We start from the raw sequence: 18973 nt of genomic DNA, 5'->3' as shown, positions 1-18973 counted from the left end.
AAAACTGAAAAATAGAACAAAAAAACATAGAGAAGGGTCAACGCTGAGTGTAACGAGTAAGAGCAAATCGATGAATATAATGTTATAACCAATCCAATTAAAAGCAAATATCACAAGTCATTAACTTTGAGTACAAACATGATGAAAACCCACTCTCTTACCAATCTCCATGCCACAAACAAATTTTACATTTCTGGAGCTCATTAGGCCCAGATTTACTTTCTCAAAATTTCTAGGTCAGGTTGCAGAAAGCATGTAACAGAGCGCTGACTTTTTTATTCTGTGTTTATGCAGAGGAGGTCATTTGGGGCTAAGTCACAAAAACAAGGTCTCCAAATGGAACGCACACAGTCCAACAAGGATGTTTCACGCAACTCTCACCTTAACCAGCAGTCGAATTATGTTATGTTTAATGCCACAGTCGACAGCCACCACTTTAATTGGGTTGCCTTTTCCAAAAACTTTGACTTCCTGGTGAGTATAGAGGCATGCAAGAAGAGGTTAGTGCCATTTCAAAATATCTAAACAAAAGGAGTTTTTAAATCTGATATTATCGTTAAATAAATAAAAACAAAAAAAACTAGCAGTTGTTACCTTGGTTGAAACTTCTGCTACTAAGTTTTTCTGATTGGGGTCAGTTATGTCAACAGGCTGACCATCAAATTCAATCTTCCCCAAAACTGTTCCCTTAAGAGAAACCACAAGCCAAACATATCAGAAACTGACCGACTCATTCATTAAACATGAAACAGATACAGTCTTTCTAATTGTGGTACCTTATCTCTGATGACTTTGGTCAGCATCCTGGTGTCTATCCCAAACAGTGCAGGAACCTTTTGAGGGTAAGATTTACATTAACAGAAAAGTCATATTCATCATTCACGCATTCTCACAGCTTCTAATTTGCAATCTAACCTTCTCTTCTTGCAGCCATTGACCCAGAGACTTGACAGAGTTCCAGTGGCTGTACTCGTGGCTGTAGTCTTGAACCAGTAGACCAGATACCTAGAGAAACCAAAGCATTGTATGAGCCTTGGAGAAAAAAAAGTCCAATTTAAAACCCCTCCAGTCTATTAACTGCAGTTACACAGTTTTAATAAAAGGGTCAGTCAATAACAATAACCATTCTGACCTGATGCTTCAACCACTTAACCCTAGCTGTAATTAAACAAAAATTCAGTGAAGTTAAAAAAAAAGAAAGAAAAAAAAAAAAAAAGGAAAATGGCCATGAGTGGTCAGTGCCAACTGCAGTGTTAATTCTTTATTTGCCGGAAAATTAAAGCAGCTCTAATATGATTCAACATTAACAGCTGACATTGTTATCAGTGAGAAAACTGTGGTGGATTATATGCAGTTAGGTCCATAAGTATCTGGACAATTTATGGCTTGAAAAGCAAACAGACTGCCTTCTGGCAATCATTTTCATAGCCAAGTGAAGCCATGCACAAAGCCAAACACATAAAGGATCCAGAGGTGAATTTAGTAGCCATTCACTGAAAATCTCAATATGAAGAACAAAGAGATGCCAAGCCAATTTAAGGAAGCCTTAATGAGGTTGAGATGTATCAAAAACTTTAAGAGTGACCAAAAATAACCATCATTCTTAAAAAGAATGAACGCACCACCAGCTCAGCAACACCAGAAAGCTTCAAAAAATGGAATGAGCACAGAGTTTATTTTTCACTTGATTAAGTAAAACCTTTCACATCTATCCAAGTCAAGAACTCTTTACGCGGTAGCTGTATCACTGTTAAAGTCTACATTCAAGAGATGTCCTCAAGAATGCAAATAAAGCGTTTGCATCAAGTTGCAAACCACTGGTTACACTTAACAGGAAACCCTTCCCATGCTCTTTGGGCAGGTTGGAAAAAACTATTTAGGCAGCTAAAACTTAACTTGTAACAGAGAGATGGGAAGCGAAAAGTTTGAAGAAGAAAAGAAACAGATCCAATATGTCACATCAGCTGTCAAATATGGTGGAGGGAATGTTATGGGCATGTATTGCTGGAGCGCCTATAATGGATTGGGCCACTAGTTGAATTGGCTGTAATGGATTGGCCATAGCATTTGCTCGTATTAGCAAAATACTTCAAAAGTGATCGGACAGAACTTCTAAGTGCAAATGGATAACGAGCCAAGCATACTGCAGAAGCATCCCAAGACTTTTTCTCAAGACAAAAAAAAAAGTGATATTTTCCAACTGCAAAGTCACCTGATCTCAACTCAACAGAGCATGCTATTCAGTTATTAAATACAAAACTGAAGGCAGAGAGAGACTCATAAACAAGCAGCAACTGATGGAGGTTGCAGTAAAAGCCTAACAGAGCATTTCAGGGGAGAAAATGATATTTGTCTGCATTAGTCTGGTGATGCCCATGGGTTCTAAACTTGAGGCAGGCAGGCATTGTTTACACAGGATTTCTATCCAATTATTAAAAACAAAAGAATGAGACAAACGCTTGTACAGTCAGATAATTACTCAATGTAGCGGAATATGAAGACATGCTTGTAAGACAAGCCACACCTTAGTTACCTACTTGAATGCGTTCTGACTCTACATGTTTTCTCAGGCCTAGCTCATCCAGTTCCTCTGTATTCGGCACACCATAGTTCCCTACAATAGGATATGTCAGCGTCAGTATTTGACCTCTATAACTTGGGTCAGTCAGGGCCTCGGGATACCTAAAGTAGAAAAAAAACCAGAAACATTTTGTAAAGATTTTTATTGAAGTGATTTATTGGTTTAAAAAAAAAATGCACTTAAACTCACACTTCTATTTAAAACTATATAAATGTGACTGATGCAGAGGTTATCAAATTAAAAGCAAGTTTCATGTCAGATGTCAATGCCTTTTTGTTTCTTCAAATATGTACTGTAATTGTTTAAATGTGCCATGCAAAAGAAATAAATAAATAAAAATCTAACGGTGTTATAATTTCAGTCAGTATTTCTCCTTCTTACCCCACAAGACCAGTATTGAAGACCAGCTCTCCAGCTACAGAGGCATCATGCCCAAAAGAAATCCCTTTCATCCTGGTGCCATCCTCCAAGACCAGGTGGGCTGTCTGGGCCTGGGAGTTAAAAGTAAAGTTAAAAAAAAAAAAAAATCATCACACCCCAAAATAATATATTCTCTTTTTATTAAGAGACTTTGGAAGAGCCAAAGGAAAGACTTTGAAAAAGATGTGTTGTAGATTTTGAGTTTAGATGCAATGGCAACCAGTGACGCTCTGGGACATCATGCTGAAACTGCAGGCCTGTGTGAATTGTACTGCGAATGCTGAGACAGACAAATCTGTTTTTCTGTTGTGTAGGAGTGAGAGAGTGCATCTGTACACGTGTCTAAGAGAGAGAGAGAGCTGCATAGATTATTAAAGAGGCTGGTGTGATGCACCATGACCTCCAGATAGCCATCAGGAAAACAGTGGCCAATATTACTCGTACTCGTCACAGATATAAAAATATTAGCATACCACCGATTTATTCACAGCCTTAAGATCTTTAAAAAAAAAAAAAAGTAATTTCTCAATTAATGCATTTACTTACAAACGTTATTTAGCAAATTAATGCATGTCATTTTAAAAACTAGTACTTCATCTACCACAACCCTGACTCGAAACAAATAAAATTCTCGCCTTTTCCGTGAATGTTGCAATCAGAGATCATCTGAAGCATGACGCAACACTCCTTCTGATTTACACGTTGTGCATAGTTGTGCAGCTGTTTGCCACTTTAGCCGAGACAGGCATGTGAACATCTCACCCACTTACAGCATCTCATTTTACAACTTCTTTTACGAATTGTCACACTAAAATGTCACTTGTCCATGACCGCTCCAATCTGCCTTGAAAAATCAGCCAATTTACTAAAATGTTGCACAATGAAAAAAGTCAAGCTCTACCACAAACAACTCAGTGTGTTTTATAGAAACGAATATACTCGTGTGTGTGTGTGTATTCGGCGTATGCAAAGCATGCCTGACGCCATTTATTTTAATACACTTGCAGTTTCTACCCCCCCAATCTGGCACGGATTCCTATTTGCCAGCCACCATGTGGATCAGCTGTTGTTTGTAAACTTCAGCATTTTTTTCCTGAACTTCAAGGGCTGAATAAAGTAAATTACTTTCAGCGAGATCTTTAAAACAGTTCAGTTCTTGGATTTATCGCAGACAACAGTCCTTATCGGTCACACTTCTGTTTTCTTACCTTGACACTAAAAAGTTTTGCAGCGTGAAGTCTCAGGCAGCCCGCGTTCCCCACGTTTCTGCCTAACACGCATCCTTGCCTCAAAGATTTCACAACGCTGACAGCTTGGAGGATTTTTGCCATATTAACCTATAAGCAGACGTGGTTGAGAAGCTACTCGTTATAACAAATAACTGAGGGAGAAAAAGTGTGAGCGAGATTTAAGCTTTCCCTCGTGTCCACGCCGCAGGATTGCAGTATAAGCAAGTGAGCGCTTGAAACGTTGATGTGGATTCGCCGGTGGGGAATTGTTGAAGCGCGCGGTGTTTAGGGCCTCGGGGAAAGCCGAATGAATGTAGAAGTAGCATGTGTTTAAATTTCGACTCACGGGTAAAGTGATCACATCCCAGCACTAGAATGGTTGTGGTTTTCTAAACAGTTGATGCAGCAATATTGTTTAACCTGTTGTTGAATTGAAGATGACAGATATCACAATACTGATATTGTGATTTTAAATGTTCAAATATTTATGGACCTAATTGTTTATGCATACGTGCTAATACACAGTTGTCGAACTCCAGGCCTCGAGGGCCGGTGTCCTGCAGGTTTTAGATGTGTCCTTGGTCCAACACATCTGATTTAAATGGCTAAATGACCTCCTCAGCATGTCTTGAAGTTCTCCAGAAGCCTGGTAATGAACTAATCATTTGATTCAAGTATGTTGACCCAGGGTGAGATCTAAAACCTGCAGGACACCCGCCCTCGAGGCCTGGAGTGTGACACCCCTGTTTTAATACCTCTAATTCCTTCATTTTTATCAAATTGAAAATTCAAAACAATCACTATCACTGCAAATACAAGCTACAACACAGAGGTGTACTTACTGAATGCAAGGAAATCTAAACACACGTGACCTTTGTAACATTCAATTTGGGATCAAGGCCACACCTTACTTACCTAGCTGCGCTGTGAGATGTCAAAAAATATATATTTTGAATTGACTTTAATTGTTTTGAAAGCATAAAGGAACACTCATTCTTTTCATTCTCTAGTAGAGCCAAACAAAAATAAGGTCCACTGTCTCAATACGAGGGAGGAGGGACACAAAGGATAAAAATATAGTGCACGATTAGCAGGAAGTGTTCAGAAATGTAGCTCTGTAGTGTATCAGCGTGACTGAACCTGTGAACTATATAATCACAGTCACCTGTTGGTTTTCTAATAAGTTGACCTTGGATGTAGCTTTTGTTCTAATCATTTGGCCGTGTTTCAACATTATTATAGAGACTAATGTCAAGCTAAAAACAGGCTTTTGACAATTTTTTTCTTAGATTATGTTTTTAGTTTAAGTTACAATGGAAAAAAACAACAACTGACTTTTTAAAAAATGTCTACACACAAGACATTTGTGATTAAATGCACACCCTGCATTTTAGAACATTAAACACAGACAGAGCTAAAAGAAAAATGCTTTCCCACTGGGAATAAATGTGCCCACTTATAGCAAACTTTTGTATAGTGCTTTCTGTGCAACAAACTCTATACAACATTTTCTTTGAGGCCAATTGCCTGCAAAAAAAAAAAAGGCAAACTGACCATGGAGTGGCTGCATGGTGGTAGGATTAGAGTGTACTGTGTATTTGCTGATCACTGCAAGACTGGTCCTCTGTGGAGAAGGCTGTCTGACTGCCACTCTGCTGTGTTCAGCAGTCTGAACAAAGTGGGTGTGAGTACTAGAACCTGTTTAGATCAGGAAATACCTCCACACTCCAGAAAATGGACTTGGAACTATAACCTGTGCTTTATAGTTAACTTTGTTGCCATGTGCCAGTCTTTAGCATTAAAAAAGTGATCTGGTGCAATATGTCATTGCATTGTACATATATGCCTCATTTCCTGTGCTGAAGCTTACTTTGTTTTGATTTTTATATTTTGTGTAGTTCCTTTCTATTTGATGAAACTGCCCTCCTCTCCCTGCAAACCACAATCATTTCCCCGATCAAAATGAACCTAGCGAGCTCCTTCTGTAGATCTGTGGAACACTGCTGACATCCAGTGGCAGATGTTGTGCAAGAGCTGCGGAGGGATCTTGAGTCACTGAATAGTGTTACAGCAGCTCAGTGAGTGGGTACACTTGATGTGTAGATTTGCAGCTCTCTGTATATGCATAAGTAAAATAACACCTTCGCTCCTACTATGTTGTAAAAGCTTTGACAGCTTTATCGGTAAAACGACAACTAAATTTAAGTCAGAGGACATGTCTTTTTTGATGTAATAAAGGATGTGATGCATAGTCTCTGTTTATACTGCTGTCTAAACCTCACTTAATACTATTACAGCTTTTTTAAACGGTTGATGTTGTAATCCAATGTAGTGAACTTTAACATTTAACAGGGATTTAAAAGGTTGGTTTCATGTTTTTGAGAGCTAATATCCAGCACAAGCTTAGCCATTCAGGTTAATATTGGTTCATTTTCATACAGTTCGGTTTTATTTATATAGCACCAAATCACAACAACAGCCACTTCAAGGGAACTCAAGCTTCTGTCTCTCTATAGTCAGACTGTTTATTTCTGTGATCGTGCTGTAGCTTATGCAGTAGTTTACATTTACAGTACAGTATTATTCTGCATATTAAAATAACACAGAAGAGCATTTCATGTGCATAGAACGTTTATTTATGTATCCTTTTAACAACAATAAACGTGAGCTATGCAAGTGCAAATCTTCCTTGAGTGCATGGGAGTATAGCCTACTGCAGAGCCCACTGCTGAGAGGATAATTAAATATAATGGTTCAACCATATAAAGTTCCACTATGTGGAAATAAATATTCCGAAAAAAAAGAGGCATGAACAAGTAAGGCGTCTGCAGGAGATCTGTTAGTATGTAGTGAAGAGAGACAATGTGACATTGAAAATTCAACCGGTGCACTTAACCTTTTAAACTGATCAGATTGTGAAACTCTAACATTAACTCCTACAGTCATTTGGCCTGGAGTCTATACATTACAGACCTCATTACACATCAGTTTTCGTCCTGGTGCTGAACCGTTACAGTAATAAATCATTTTATTTGAAGTTGTCCTTGAGAAAAAGCCGTCATAGCAGATCCATAAGCCCGAGAATTATTACTGGCATTAAAAAGCTTTATATTAAGTCTGTAAATATTTTTATGAGACTATGAAGCCACTCAACACTTAATTGGGCAATAACTTTGTTCCTCTGTCACTTTTAAATACACAGGTCGTTTAAACAGTGCCATCAAATATCCGATTTGATGCTGGGTCGTTGTTTTTCTGTTTTAAAAATAATGCGGTAAAATAAACATGCACTCAGCGTTTAGAGATTATCACTGCACTATATTAGACCGAAACAACTGATTGTATAATTGTAATTATAGGACTGTATTCATATACTATATTCAACTGTATTCAATTTCGTCCTCTCATCTTCTCTGCTGAATGTTTCCATTTACAGATAGAGTGCCAAAATTCAGCCTTTCTATCAATAATGAATAAACTGCATCTAGAAAATAACTATGTGATGACTGCGAGAACACGAGAAGCCTGGGCAATGTACTGTATGGCTCTTTATTACTGGGAGGGCTGTCATTAGCTGCCTTTTAAATTCCTCCACTGATTGGCTGGCGTACGGCCTAATGAACTCTAGTGTCTATCCTCGGCGGAGGGATCCCACATTGTCTGCAGTTTCAAGTGTGAGTTTCAGATGGGGACCAAGCTTAAGAGAGGACTTAAATAGACGCCCCGCTAACTCGCCCCGCTGTTTGCCAGGTTTCCAAGTCTTGGCCCTGACATAAGAGAGATAACTGGTGCTTCGTTTCAAGGATGTATGGTGGGGTTTGTTCGCCGTCAGTTCGGACTACTTAAATTGAGCAGTTTGACTGACAATACTTTCACTTTACATATGAAAGCAAGTTTGTTTGTATAGTGTGTTCCAACAATAAGACTAATAAAAAATGCTATTGAAAAATATAAACAGGTCGAAAAAAGAAGAAGTGTGTGTGTGCGTGGGATGATTTTGGAGGTCTGAAAGGTTCATAAAGTAGCAGCAGATGAGAAATGTACAGCACCGCAGGACCAAACCTCTCAGTTACAGTTCACAGCATACAGAAAGCAAATGCACGGAAAGCAGTGATTTGTTTCACATTCATGGCCGACCTGATTTTGTTCAAGTCATTGCACACTTAGGCTGGATTTTATGCATACAGCACTAATGGCAGGAGAGCAGGAGTAGTGACATGTGTATCAGTTGTTGCAACAGTTGTAATGACTGGAAAATTGTTTGTGTGACTTTCTGAACCAGTACTTTGAAGCTAAACGTTCCATTATTTAAAAAGAAAAAATAGTAAAACTATATTTTAATGCTTTCATTTGAATTATTGTAAATGAACAGTCGCTGATTTATAATCATTGAGTCAAGCCTCCGTATCTATAATGGAGTTGTGTTGTATACTGTTAATACAAGCTTTTGAACAAGGTTTTGCTAGCATCAATCAGTGCCTCAGCATGAGCTGTCAAGCTGGTACAAAATCCGCTCACAGTGTTACCATACATGCTTTGAGTGGCATTGTGACAGTTTAGCAATCTTGCTGTGACAGCAAATTCAACCTCTGGATTATTAAAGAAAGTTATCGTCTGGAGAGAAAAGAAGGAGCAGACTTTTCCCTTTGGCTCGTATTAGATTCCCATCCTCTGTAGTGATGCAGTGGCCTCAGTAAAAAAGGCAATAGGTACCTTTGTTTAGCCTGAACCCATCTTAAGCCCTGTGTGGCCAGTGTGGGGCTTTCTAGAGAGCGAGGGAGGGGAAGAGAACACATGGGCCACAGAGGCTGCATCAGACCCCTTAAGGAGCCATGGCTCCCGCTCTTTGAAATCCCAAGAAACTTCACACCTCTCTGTGGGGACTATAAATAGGCACCATCTGTCCCCCCAGGCTCAGTTACAGCCTCATTCCTTTTGGCATGGACGTAGGGCAGAGAAGGAAGCACTCGGGGTTTAAAAAGAGGGGGCGGTAGATGGAACCAGAATCCAAAATTTACTCTGCTCATCTCAGAAGACTGACTCAGTGACCTCTGCTGAATATTTTGAAGCAAAGGAAGTCCTTCGCTACGGTCATTTCCTCCTTTTCAGTAACCCTTTCAGCACTGCAGCTCCCCACCGAGCCAAATGCCAGTGACCAAGGAGCTTCTGCCATCTTTGGAATCTTACACCACACTGCACTCATCGCATGATGTTTTTCTCAAGCTCATGTTCTCAGCATTTCATTAATCATGCTTAACGCAGGAGTACTCCAAGGCTAGGACAGGTGCTATGTCTTGAAATCAGTACCTCTGTCTTTCCTTCTTCGTGGAATCTTAATTGCACAACTCGTAATTTCACGGCTGTTTTAGTTGCAGTACTATAAAATCCAGAATTTCCAGTACGGATACAAGTTAGAAATACTTTGAACTGCAGAATTTGACAAATTACTATGAACGCAAAGTAGCAAACATTCATTGCCACTTTATGTCACAACTCCATTTCTGAGGTGAGACTGTTATAGCACCTGTCCTGAAGCAAACCTTGGAGTGATAATACGAAATGCCTCTCTTGTCCCCACCAAGGGCATAGCTACAGAGTGCGGAAGTGACCCAGAGAAGACAGGTTAAAGCAAGGTAGCTGCAAAAGAATGCCCATCAAAAGCCCCCCACTCACATCTATCAACTGCTTTGTTCAACTCTACTGCAAACAATTTCTTTGTCTTTCTGTGATCTTTCTGTGGAACATAATTTGGTTATTACTAAGTAGGAAGATAATAGGCTTTCACTTCAATAAAGACTGTTTGTTTTACCCCACTTTTGGTTATTGCTTCCTATTACTGTTTTGCTTTAACATCCCAGATCCTCTATAATGTTCAGTGATGATTTATCTTATCCTATCCACTTCAGACTCAAAAGAAAAGCTCTAGTAAGAAGAAAGTTGAATAAATACAAACATTTGTGTAGGGAATGCACCATGGCTGATTCTAACTAGTGATCTAGACTTTTTGTATGCACTATTTCTGTTATTTCTTTAACGGGGGAAACAACCACTAGCAAAATTGTGGTTGTAAGAGCTAAACTTTTATAGTGCTTGTTGACCAACTGGAAGACCTGACTACCAAAGAAGGAATACGAGGCACATAAGAAATATGAATAGCTCTGACAGCTCATGGTCTTCACCCTAACTAGGATAATTATAGCTCAGTATTGTCTGAGCTTGGAAGAAGATTGGCTAGCTGGTCACTTTGCATAGCTTATTATATGATCAGAGAATATATTCAGGGTATTTTAAAATAAAGTTTAAAAATTAAAGAAAGAAAAAGTACTTTTTAAATTATAGGTACATTATGTAGACCTATATAACGGTAGCGACATGGCTACAGGGCATGTAGGCTGGTCCTCCAAGGAAGGTCCAACCTGAGACTGGAGAAATGGAGTATGGGTGAACTCTATATCAGCAAAAAAAGAGTCTTACACTTGTTTATCAATATGGTAAAAAGGTCTTAAGCTGCTCCTTTTCCTTTATATTTTGCTAAGAAAATGGGAAATAGGTGCAAGCATTTAATAAAATATGTGCAACCACAGGTGGAAATATGGCATATGAGGCAAAAACAGTCTATACAATTCTAATGAGCTTGAAAATCAATTGATTTTCTATCAATAAAAGCCACTCCGCATTTAATCATAAGGTTATCTCTAGATCTCTTCCACAATCCAGCTTTTGACCTGTCTCCCTTTCCTCACCAGCAACCAGTTTTGGCCAATGGCTGCCTTTGCCCGAGCTTGGACTGGACTGAAAATGACCAAATAGCAGCCAAAGAAAACCTGAAAGTCCTTCAGAAGCCTGTAGAACTATTGCACAAGACCACGTCTGGCTTCTTTTGAGCAAAATATAAAGAAATGAGGGTTATTCAAGACTTTTACACAGTACTGTATGCTACGAAGAAGCTCCACATACGATCTCTCTTAGATAGTCTTCCTCATGCATAAATGTAACAGCTCCACTCCATCTCCACAAAAATAAGAAAACACAACTCATTGTAACATTGGATACAGGTTTTTTTTTCTCCCTTATCCTCTTGTTCTGTTACCGTGAACGGCATCGTGAATCACCAAGGGGGGCTGTTATATTTGTTCTTCAGATGTCACTGCCGTGCCATGCACTGTAAGGCTGAAGCTCATTCTTCTCTCCAAAGGTCTGACCTCATATGTCTTCTATGGCATTCTCAAAGGAACTGAGCACTGAAGATAGCTAAGTAAAGGTTTAAGCATTTAGTCATGAGAAGACAGCACTGTATATATTCACTAATGCGATCCTCAGTAACAGTAAACCCAAAGATATTTAGACACCCTTTTTCTTCACGCTGCTGGAGCAAATGACACAGAACTTATTTGTCTGGATTTTAATTTGTTACGGGAGTGAAATTGAAACATTATGTAGGTTTGAATAAGCAAAAGGAAAAAAACTGCCCAGTATTTTACTCACTAAAATGTTTTATAAATGTTAGAAATGACATTGCTTGGTAAATTTTTAAAGATTATCACCTCATGAACTTGCTCTGTCCATTTTTTTCTCTTTTCATAAGCTGACCTGCCATCACCTCCTAATAAAGCCCAGCTCTATCGGGCTGCTGAATCCATTAAGGTTCTATAGTGGAGCTCAGTTTGGACTGCAGCACAGGTGCAAGGACTGGGGCAGAGTTTCTATAGGGGGAGGGAGTAAAGGGAAGTCAGACTCCAAGAAGATGAAGTGGAGTGCTGGGGGTGAGCCTAGATGACAGCTGAGGGACTGAGGCTTTCTCTGGCTTACCCTCACGGAGATGGGGTCAGTGAAAGCAAGTGGGTGGGGAGTGTGTAGGGGTTGGGGGCTGTGGGGTGAAGGAATTTATGCTGTTCCTTCGTCACTTGGCCCTGTCATGGTGTTGGGGGCAGGGCGGCACCGCTGGCACTGGGAGACAGATATAGACAAGAATTAAGGAGGTAGAATTTGCACTCTTGGCCTTGTCTGGGTTACTGGCATCAGCAGCTGAAAGCTCCACTAGGTCGCCATCTCCCTGTGCCTTTACGTCACATCCTTCCTGTGGTTGTGGTGACCCCTCCTCCCCATTCACCTCCCTCAGTAGAGAATCAAACTGACCACAGCTGCTGATCTACCCAACGCACATTATCCGTGACTAGAAATAAACAATGGCTCTTTATTAGTTCTGAAAGACACTCCTTCCACCACCTGTTCATCTAAAAAATGAGATATTGACACTGACATATTAATTTGAAGTAGTCCGATCAGTTAGGTTTTTTTTCTGACTACAGCCAACAGCAGACATATTACTTACCATAAAACGTCATATGCATTTATTCCTTTTTGAGTTTTCTACACTCTTAGATACACACATATTCCAAATGTATTTGTATCAATACTCCACTGGCACCACATATAATAGGGTCATCTCAAGCTAAATATTAAAGCAAATGTGCCATGTTCTTATGATTGCACCATCGTGATATCAGTTGCACATATTCTAAATATGTTGTGTAATATTTTAAAGGAATGTTAGAAATATCGTCACCTTAAACTCACTGGAGACACGGATATCTGTGCTATATTTCAAATAAATTTCTGTGCAATGCTTGGATACACAGCTGATGGTAAAAATGAAGCCCCCCGAAGAGTCCATCAGAGATGTTGTCAAAGATCAGCTCAGCTAACATTACTAGTATTGTGGTAAGCAGAGATGTGTTTAATGAAACACTGATACTGCAGTTCCTAGAGGATATGACCATGGACGTCTTTTTCTTTTCAGAGAAAAAAGTCATTGACGTATTTCTGCTCTCACACTCATAATCACTCACATTAACTTCTGCTTGACAGCAGCTGATTTCATTTTCCATCACATGTCTAATATTGCAGCTCCACGGGATCTGCTCTTTACTTTCCATCAAATTGCTTTATCTCTCCTCTACTCAGACACATTCCCATTTCTTAGGTCAGGTTTTAATGGTCTGATAGTCGCTGATTTGTGTTAATGTATCCATATCATCTATTGGATTGGCCTGAAAAACATTTCAGAATATATTACCTAGATAGTGTACGCAATGAAGCGCAAAGCTGTGCGTAAAAGTGGGGGCAGTGCGTAAAAGTAGATCCTTTAAGAAATGATCCAGCGGAAAGATCACGTGACCCCGGATAACCTTTCACGCCGTTTCAATGTTTTCGTTTGTGATTATAGGTATATGGCTAAACACCTTCTGGCTCGTAGCCCTATATTCCAAGTTTAGAGAGAACCCCTTCACATACACACACCCCTCCCATCCGCTATCCAATCCTTACACGGGGATAGGGTTGACGGGTGGTCAAGAGGAAAAATAGTCACATATATATACGCCCCAACGGTGATTTCTTCCTCTGTGCTCAGTCTGTGCTACAGTCTTTGTGTGTCACCCGATCCGGGAATTGTCTGTGCTTCAGGGCCAAAGTAGTTCTACTATCAGCAAAAATGGCACCCAAGAAGGACGCTAAGGCTCCCGCAAAGAAAGCCGAACCTGCGCCCGCACCTGCACCAGCGCCCGAGCCAGCCCCTGCTCCCGCAGCTCCCGCTGTCGACCTTTCCGCCATCAAGGTACAATGACCTGTGAAGGCCTAACCAGATCTACACTGGGGTGCTGGATACCGAGGAAGGAAGAACTGGGATTTATCTCTCTCTCTACTTATAAAGTTGCATGACAGAAGTAGACGGATGCAGTGTTTTTGCTAAATGGAGAAAGAGCTTGGTGGAGTGGCGGGGGAGGGGCAATCACCATTTATTACATTTATATGAATGATTTGAATATCTATAAGCTTATACGCACTTGAGAGTCAGTGAGAGCAACTGCGGGTTGGCAGGACAACAATAAAAGGTGTGCAGAGTATTGGGGAGAATGAGTGGGACCATGGATAGCGCACCATGTCTTAGATCTCTTAGACCACACCCTGGGCTCTCTGGATTGGACTATCAGAGTAGGGACTAATATGTGATGGCAATGCAGAGTGACACCAAATGTGGACATGTTAACGTAGCTAAAGATGGACCTACATATGTGGCATAATATGAAGCTAAATTTGGTTTTGATGTGATTGTTTAGGGCACAATAAATGGGAAGTGCCTGATCATGTTGTTTGAATACAAATGTGATGTTAATTACATGGCAAGTGATAACTTTTGCCTTTCCATGTTTTTTACTAAAATGTTGCTTTTATATTGGCTTGTAGGTGGAATTCAGCGCAGACCAGATTGAAGGTATGTAAAACTTAATTCACCTCAGTTCTATACTGTTACTTACAGTCCACAAAACTCAGCTGGCCCTCCATCAGAGAAATCTGAAAATCTGCCTTTATCATAAAATGTGACTTGCAAATTCCATCAATTTAACAACATACAGGGAGCAAAAGAGAAATAACAGAGTACAGCAATGTAAAAAAAATACTACAATAGACATCATAACAGGTCTCAGCGTATCCATGACAGTTGGACACCTCATTCATTTTTGTATTTTGAAATTCCACAAAGCCATCAAATCCGTTCTGAAGCCCATTTGTGGCTAATGAAGCTCAGAAACACTTCATGCGTACAGTCAGTCTTAGGAAGACTTTTACGGTTTCAGAAGCTTGATTGATTTGCATGTTTGAATAAGAAACCGCATATGTGGTTAAACATGTGGCTTCTTGCATGGAAAACACTGGCAACAAATGCATCAACTAACTGAAGTTGTTAGTAAAAAGAAATAGGACAACTGGTGTCAAGTTAAAAACACTCAGATTGCATTTTAAAAAGCATTTTGATCACATCACAGTTTGGCTGTAAAGAGCATCATTTACATAACGAAAGGGTCGCATGTCACAAATCAAGCCAGCAAATCCCTGTGACCAGATATTAACGTTTAGCTTGTTTACATGCTTTTTAGAACTCTGTGTCACTAGATCAGCGATATCTCATTGTGTTCCAAGAGCCAACAGCCAAAAAAAACAAGAAAAAAAAAGAAAAGATCGGAAGATTTAAAGATTACAGATGGAAGCACAGTAAAATGATAGTGTAGTGTTTGACAGATAGAAACACCTGTGTGCTGTTGGTTGGAACCACATGACCAAACCTGAAGTCTGGCAGGCTGCTTGTTACACTGCAGTCAGCATTCCCTACTTTTACTCAGCTTGCCCACAGAGGGCCTTGCCTTTAAAAGGAGGAGCTCATATTCTCAGCTATGTTTATCAATTCCAAGGTGGTCTTTTAAAAGAGCCCATTGCCCCGCTGACTGAGAGAGAAGGAGACAGCTGAGATGAAAATAGTATGAGGGGTGACGAGATCGGCAGGAGAGACTCTATTCAGCCAGTAATACCACAACCTTTTGGGATGTCTTGCACTTGTTAAATATTTTCCTTGTCAGTTTGTAGCATAGCTGTCTCCACCTGCTGACAGGCAACAGCTAAGGTTGAAATATAAACTAGTGACTCGGTTTAAAAAAAGCATTTACACAAACTATAACTTCAATTTTTGAAGTAAGATATGTTATGTTTGCATATACATACAATCAGATGACAATGCATATCACATATATTGATGAGCAACTGTGCTAGTCTATAAAATAAACATCACAAGCTTCTTTGTATACAAACATAAATGCAAAAATATTGCAATACCTCAGGTTAGTGCTATTTTTATGCAATTAAATGTAAATGTGCCCCAAATGCAGTTCTTCTTCTTTAAATAGGTTTTTGCATTGCTGTAGTTTCTGTTTAATAAAGAAATTCTACAGTTAGAAGGAATATAACAGAAATGTCTTACTGTCCATGATAAAGACATAACAAACTATAATGATTATAAACTTTACCAACTTTGAGATAAAATGGAAATTATGGATCATTAAGCTGGCAAAATCCTCTCTTGCTTCTGTTAAACAGACTACAGGGAGGCCTTCGGTCTGTTCGACAGGGTGGGTGACAACAAGGTGGCTTACAACCAGATTGCTGACATCATGCGCGCTCTGGGACAGAACCCCACCAACAAGGAGGTGACCAAACTGCTGGGAAACCCCTCTGCTGATGGTACAGTAATGACATTTAGTAACTGCTCCCTCACTTGATCACTTAAAGATTTGCTACAGAAGATGTTAGGGAGCATGAAATACATGACTAGATTCATTCTAATCCCAATAAAGATAAGTTAGCAATTTGCTTTTTGTATTGATGCCAGTATGACATGCTGTCGTCACTGGGCTAAAACAAGGAACATTACTAACTGAGGCATAGTTCAAAAGGCTAATTTGTCTAAACTGATTTTAATAATATGTGTGGTAAACATTAATGGATAGCTCTGGGTTTTTGGTAAAATATGCAAAAGAGGTGTACAGTGCTGCTGTCAAACACAAACGATAGCAAGTATGAGAGAGAAATTATCAGTAGCTGCTTTTTTGACTGGAAGCAGTCATGTTCAAAGAATTGAGAAATGATCGTCTGCTCATCAAAAGTGTCTTATATTGTGGACAGGTCTGTGCCTTTGAGGAAATGGCATAATAAATTGTTTATGCTGCCAGCTAGTGGTCAACATTGTCATATTCATTCATAAACTCTCCCAAACTGTGAAGTGTAGCACAGAGCTATGCAATAAATGCTCACGCTTGTCCACGTCTTGTATTTTTCAGTACAAAACGTAGCCTGATCTAAAACTTTTTTGTTTGTTTTTAATCACACACACTTTGTCTTCTAAACTAACAGAAGAACTATATTATTATAGTGGTTAACATATTTGCCTAAGATGAGAAAGATCCCTGGTTCAAGACCAGGAGGAGACACAAATCCCTTGAAGGGCATGTGGTATAAAAACCTATGCTAAATCCAATATGTGAATCTGCCATGGCAGCCCCTTTAAATAAGGGAGCAACTGAAAGAAGACAAATGATGGTGTAGGTGCAGATTTGTGCAAACTCAAGACTGCAATCAAGATCAAAATGACAAATGACCTAATAAATAAATAAACAAAGTAATAAATGTGCCTTAAAATAGGACTGCGCTGTGCTCAATCGTGAACCTGCTGAAGCTCTAGAACTCTGAGCCTCCCTTTAGTGTCACCTCTAGATCCAACTTACTCTACCTCCTTTCACGCAGACATGGCCAGCAAGAGAGTAGAGTTTGAGGGCTTCCTGCCCATGCTCCAGGCCATCATCAACAGCCCAAACAAGGCAGGATTTGAAGACTATGTTGAGGGTCTGCGCGTCTTCGACAAGGAGGGCAACGGCACAGTGATGGGTGCTGAGCTGCGTATTGTCCTGTCAACACTCGGTGAGTCAGCCTAGGATGCCTTTCCTTCGATCTGTTCAGGTGCGTGCCCGAGTCGCTTTGTGTGTTGTTAATATCAGATGTCCTCTGCCTCCCCCTGCAGGAGAGAAGATGACAGAGGCTGAGATTGATGCTCTCATGGCAGGACAAGAGGATGAGAACGGCTGTGTCAACTATGAGGGTGAGCCACACAGTCCAACAACGGCTACATAAAAACACGATGATACTATTACTGCTGCTGATAGTATTCACACTGTTCATAATAATTATTAATTCTATTATTATAGATTGTTTTTATCTTATATGAGAATTACTTTACAAGTTTTGCTTAATCTAACCTGTGAGAACTATTTGACTCCTTCTGTGTTGGAGCTTCACATCCCTGATGATGTCATTGCTTTTCTTTGATATTAATAGAAGTGTTCAATCCAGACTTTTTGGAGTTAACACACAGTATCTTAGCCTCGTGTAAGTCTCTCTTATAGTCTTAAAGAAGTGACTGTCAAACCTTTTCTAGTGTCATCTGTCCTCTAGACAAAAAAGTGTAGCTTAATAGATGAAGCTATTATCGACAGTACAAACTCTCATATTTTAAATGCTGTGAATCACAGAAAACAATATCTTAGAAACAACCACAGCAGAGATAGTTTCTTACTTTGCGATTTGCTCATAAAATGTAAACAGCAAAGAACAAAGTGCTTTTTATCAGCAAAGAAAATGTAATGAATGATGAGGGTGTTAACAGAGAAACTGCAGTGTCAGTCTTCACATTTAGTAAATTAAACATGTGTTTATTTCATGGAAGTTTGAGAATGTATTTTTCTTCCAGTTCACTCAGTTTTCCCTCTCTTCCTTTCTTGTTTTTTTTTTTCTGTCTCCCGCCCCGGCCTTCGCCCGCAGCCTTCGTCAAGCACATCATGTCTGTGTAAGGACCCTGCCACCGTGGTGGTGAGCATCGTACATGTGCAGACCCCATGGTGTCGCTGCATTCGCTCGCTGCTTCCTGTACCATCTGTGGAAGCAGGGGGATCAAAGGACTATGAGATATCATTTCCTGAATCCTTGTTTTATTTTTTCAACACTTTCTTTTTCCTCTTTTGTCCAAACTGGTGCTTTTTATTTTCCTCTCTTCCTCCTCCTGTCACTTGGAAAGCTATCCTGATTACTCATGAGGTGCTTCTTTCGTTATCTTCACCAAAATCCCGCAGTGTCATTGGGGTTTATATTCGTCACAGAGGAACAGTGATGGATGGGAAGGCGGAATAACGATGACCATCCCTCCCCACTTACTGCCTGTCTGGCTCTCTATCTGCCAGTCAAGTGACTCGTTTGGCCCAGGACTGGCCATCAAAATGAATTCAATCCTCTTCCAATCTAACCCTCCCTAAGTCTTAACTTATTGTATCCTCTGCCATTTCACAATAAACTTTTCACACTCCCA

The 18973-nt window shown here is 39.9% G+C and overlaps 2 protein-coding genes across 4 annotated transcripts in view; one reads left to right on the top strand and one right to left on the bottom strand.

The window, feature by feature from the left end:
• Window positions 1-4516, bottom strand: part of cps1 (carbamoyl-phosphate synthase 1, mitochondrial) — a 61803-nt gene extending 57287 nt beyond the window's left edge. For 2 of the 3 annotated variants that reach the window (XM_005723279.1, XM_005723280.1), the window contains exons 1-7: window positions 4210-4516; window positions 2963-3072; window positions 2538-2682; window positions 916-1005; window positions 777-833; window positions 595-687; window positions 382-471 (exon numbers count right to left, since the gene is read on the bottom strand). In XM_005723279.1, the coding sequence (XP_005723336.1) occupies window positions 382-471; window positions 595-687; window positions 777-833; window positions 916-1005; window positions 2538-2682; window positions 2963-3072; window positions 4210-4332 (708 nt within the window). In that variant the 5' untranslated portion in view covers window positions 4333-4516. Of the gene's footprint in view, window positions 1-381; window positions 472-594; window positions 688-776; window positions 834-915; window positions 1006-2533; window positions 2683-2962; window positions 3073-4209 lie in introns of those variants that run through there. The other variant, XM_013908385.1, reaches the window with a different exon arrangement.
• A 9096-nt stretch (window positions 4517-13612) lies between these two features.
• On the top strand, window positions 13613-18973 carry myl1 (myosin, light chain 1, alkali; skeletal, fast). The gene is made up of 6 exons (XM_005723274.2): window positions 13613-13846; window positions 14476-14503; window positions 16159-16302; window positions 17362-17535; window positions 17636-17713; window positions 18433-18973. Exons 1-6 carry the CDS (start codon window positions 13724-13726, stop codon window positions 18459-18461), a joined length of 576 nt encoding a protein of 191 aa, XP_005723331.1. The 5' UTR covers window positions 13613-13723; the 3' UTR covers window positions 18462-18973.

Source organism: Pundamilia nyererei, unplaced genomic scaffold, assembly GCF_000239375.1.
Source record: "Pundamilia nyererei isolate P.nyererei 1_Seehausen unplaced genomic scaffold, PunNye1.0 scaffold00009, whole genome shotgun sequence".
Taxonomy (NCBI): Eukaryota; Metazoa; Chordata; class Actinopteri; order Cichliformes; family Cichlidae; genus Pundamilia; species Pundamilia nyererei.
The sequence above is the reverse complement of the archived record's forward strand: the minus strand, read 5'-3'. Positions and strand labels throughout refer to the sequence as shown.

What these genes read in the sequence shown, in the direction of transcription:
- myl1 (XM_005723274.2), top strand. Translation starts at nt 13,724, where the DNA reads ATGGCACCCAAGAAGGACGCTAAGGCTCCCGCAAAGAAAGCCGAACCT. An exon ending in TCGACCTTTCCGCCATCAAG is followed by an intron (nt 13,847 to 14,475) that starts GTACAATGACCT and finishes ATTGGCTTGTAG; the next exon opens with GTGGAATTCAGCGCAGACCA. An exon ending in TATTGTCCTGTCAACACTCG is followed by an intron (nt 17,536 to 17,635) that starts GTGAGTCAGCCT and finishes CTCCCCCTGCAG; the next exon opens with GAGAGAAGATGACAGAGGCT.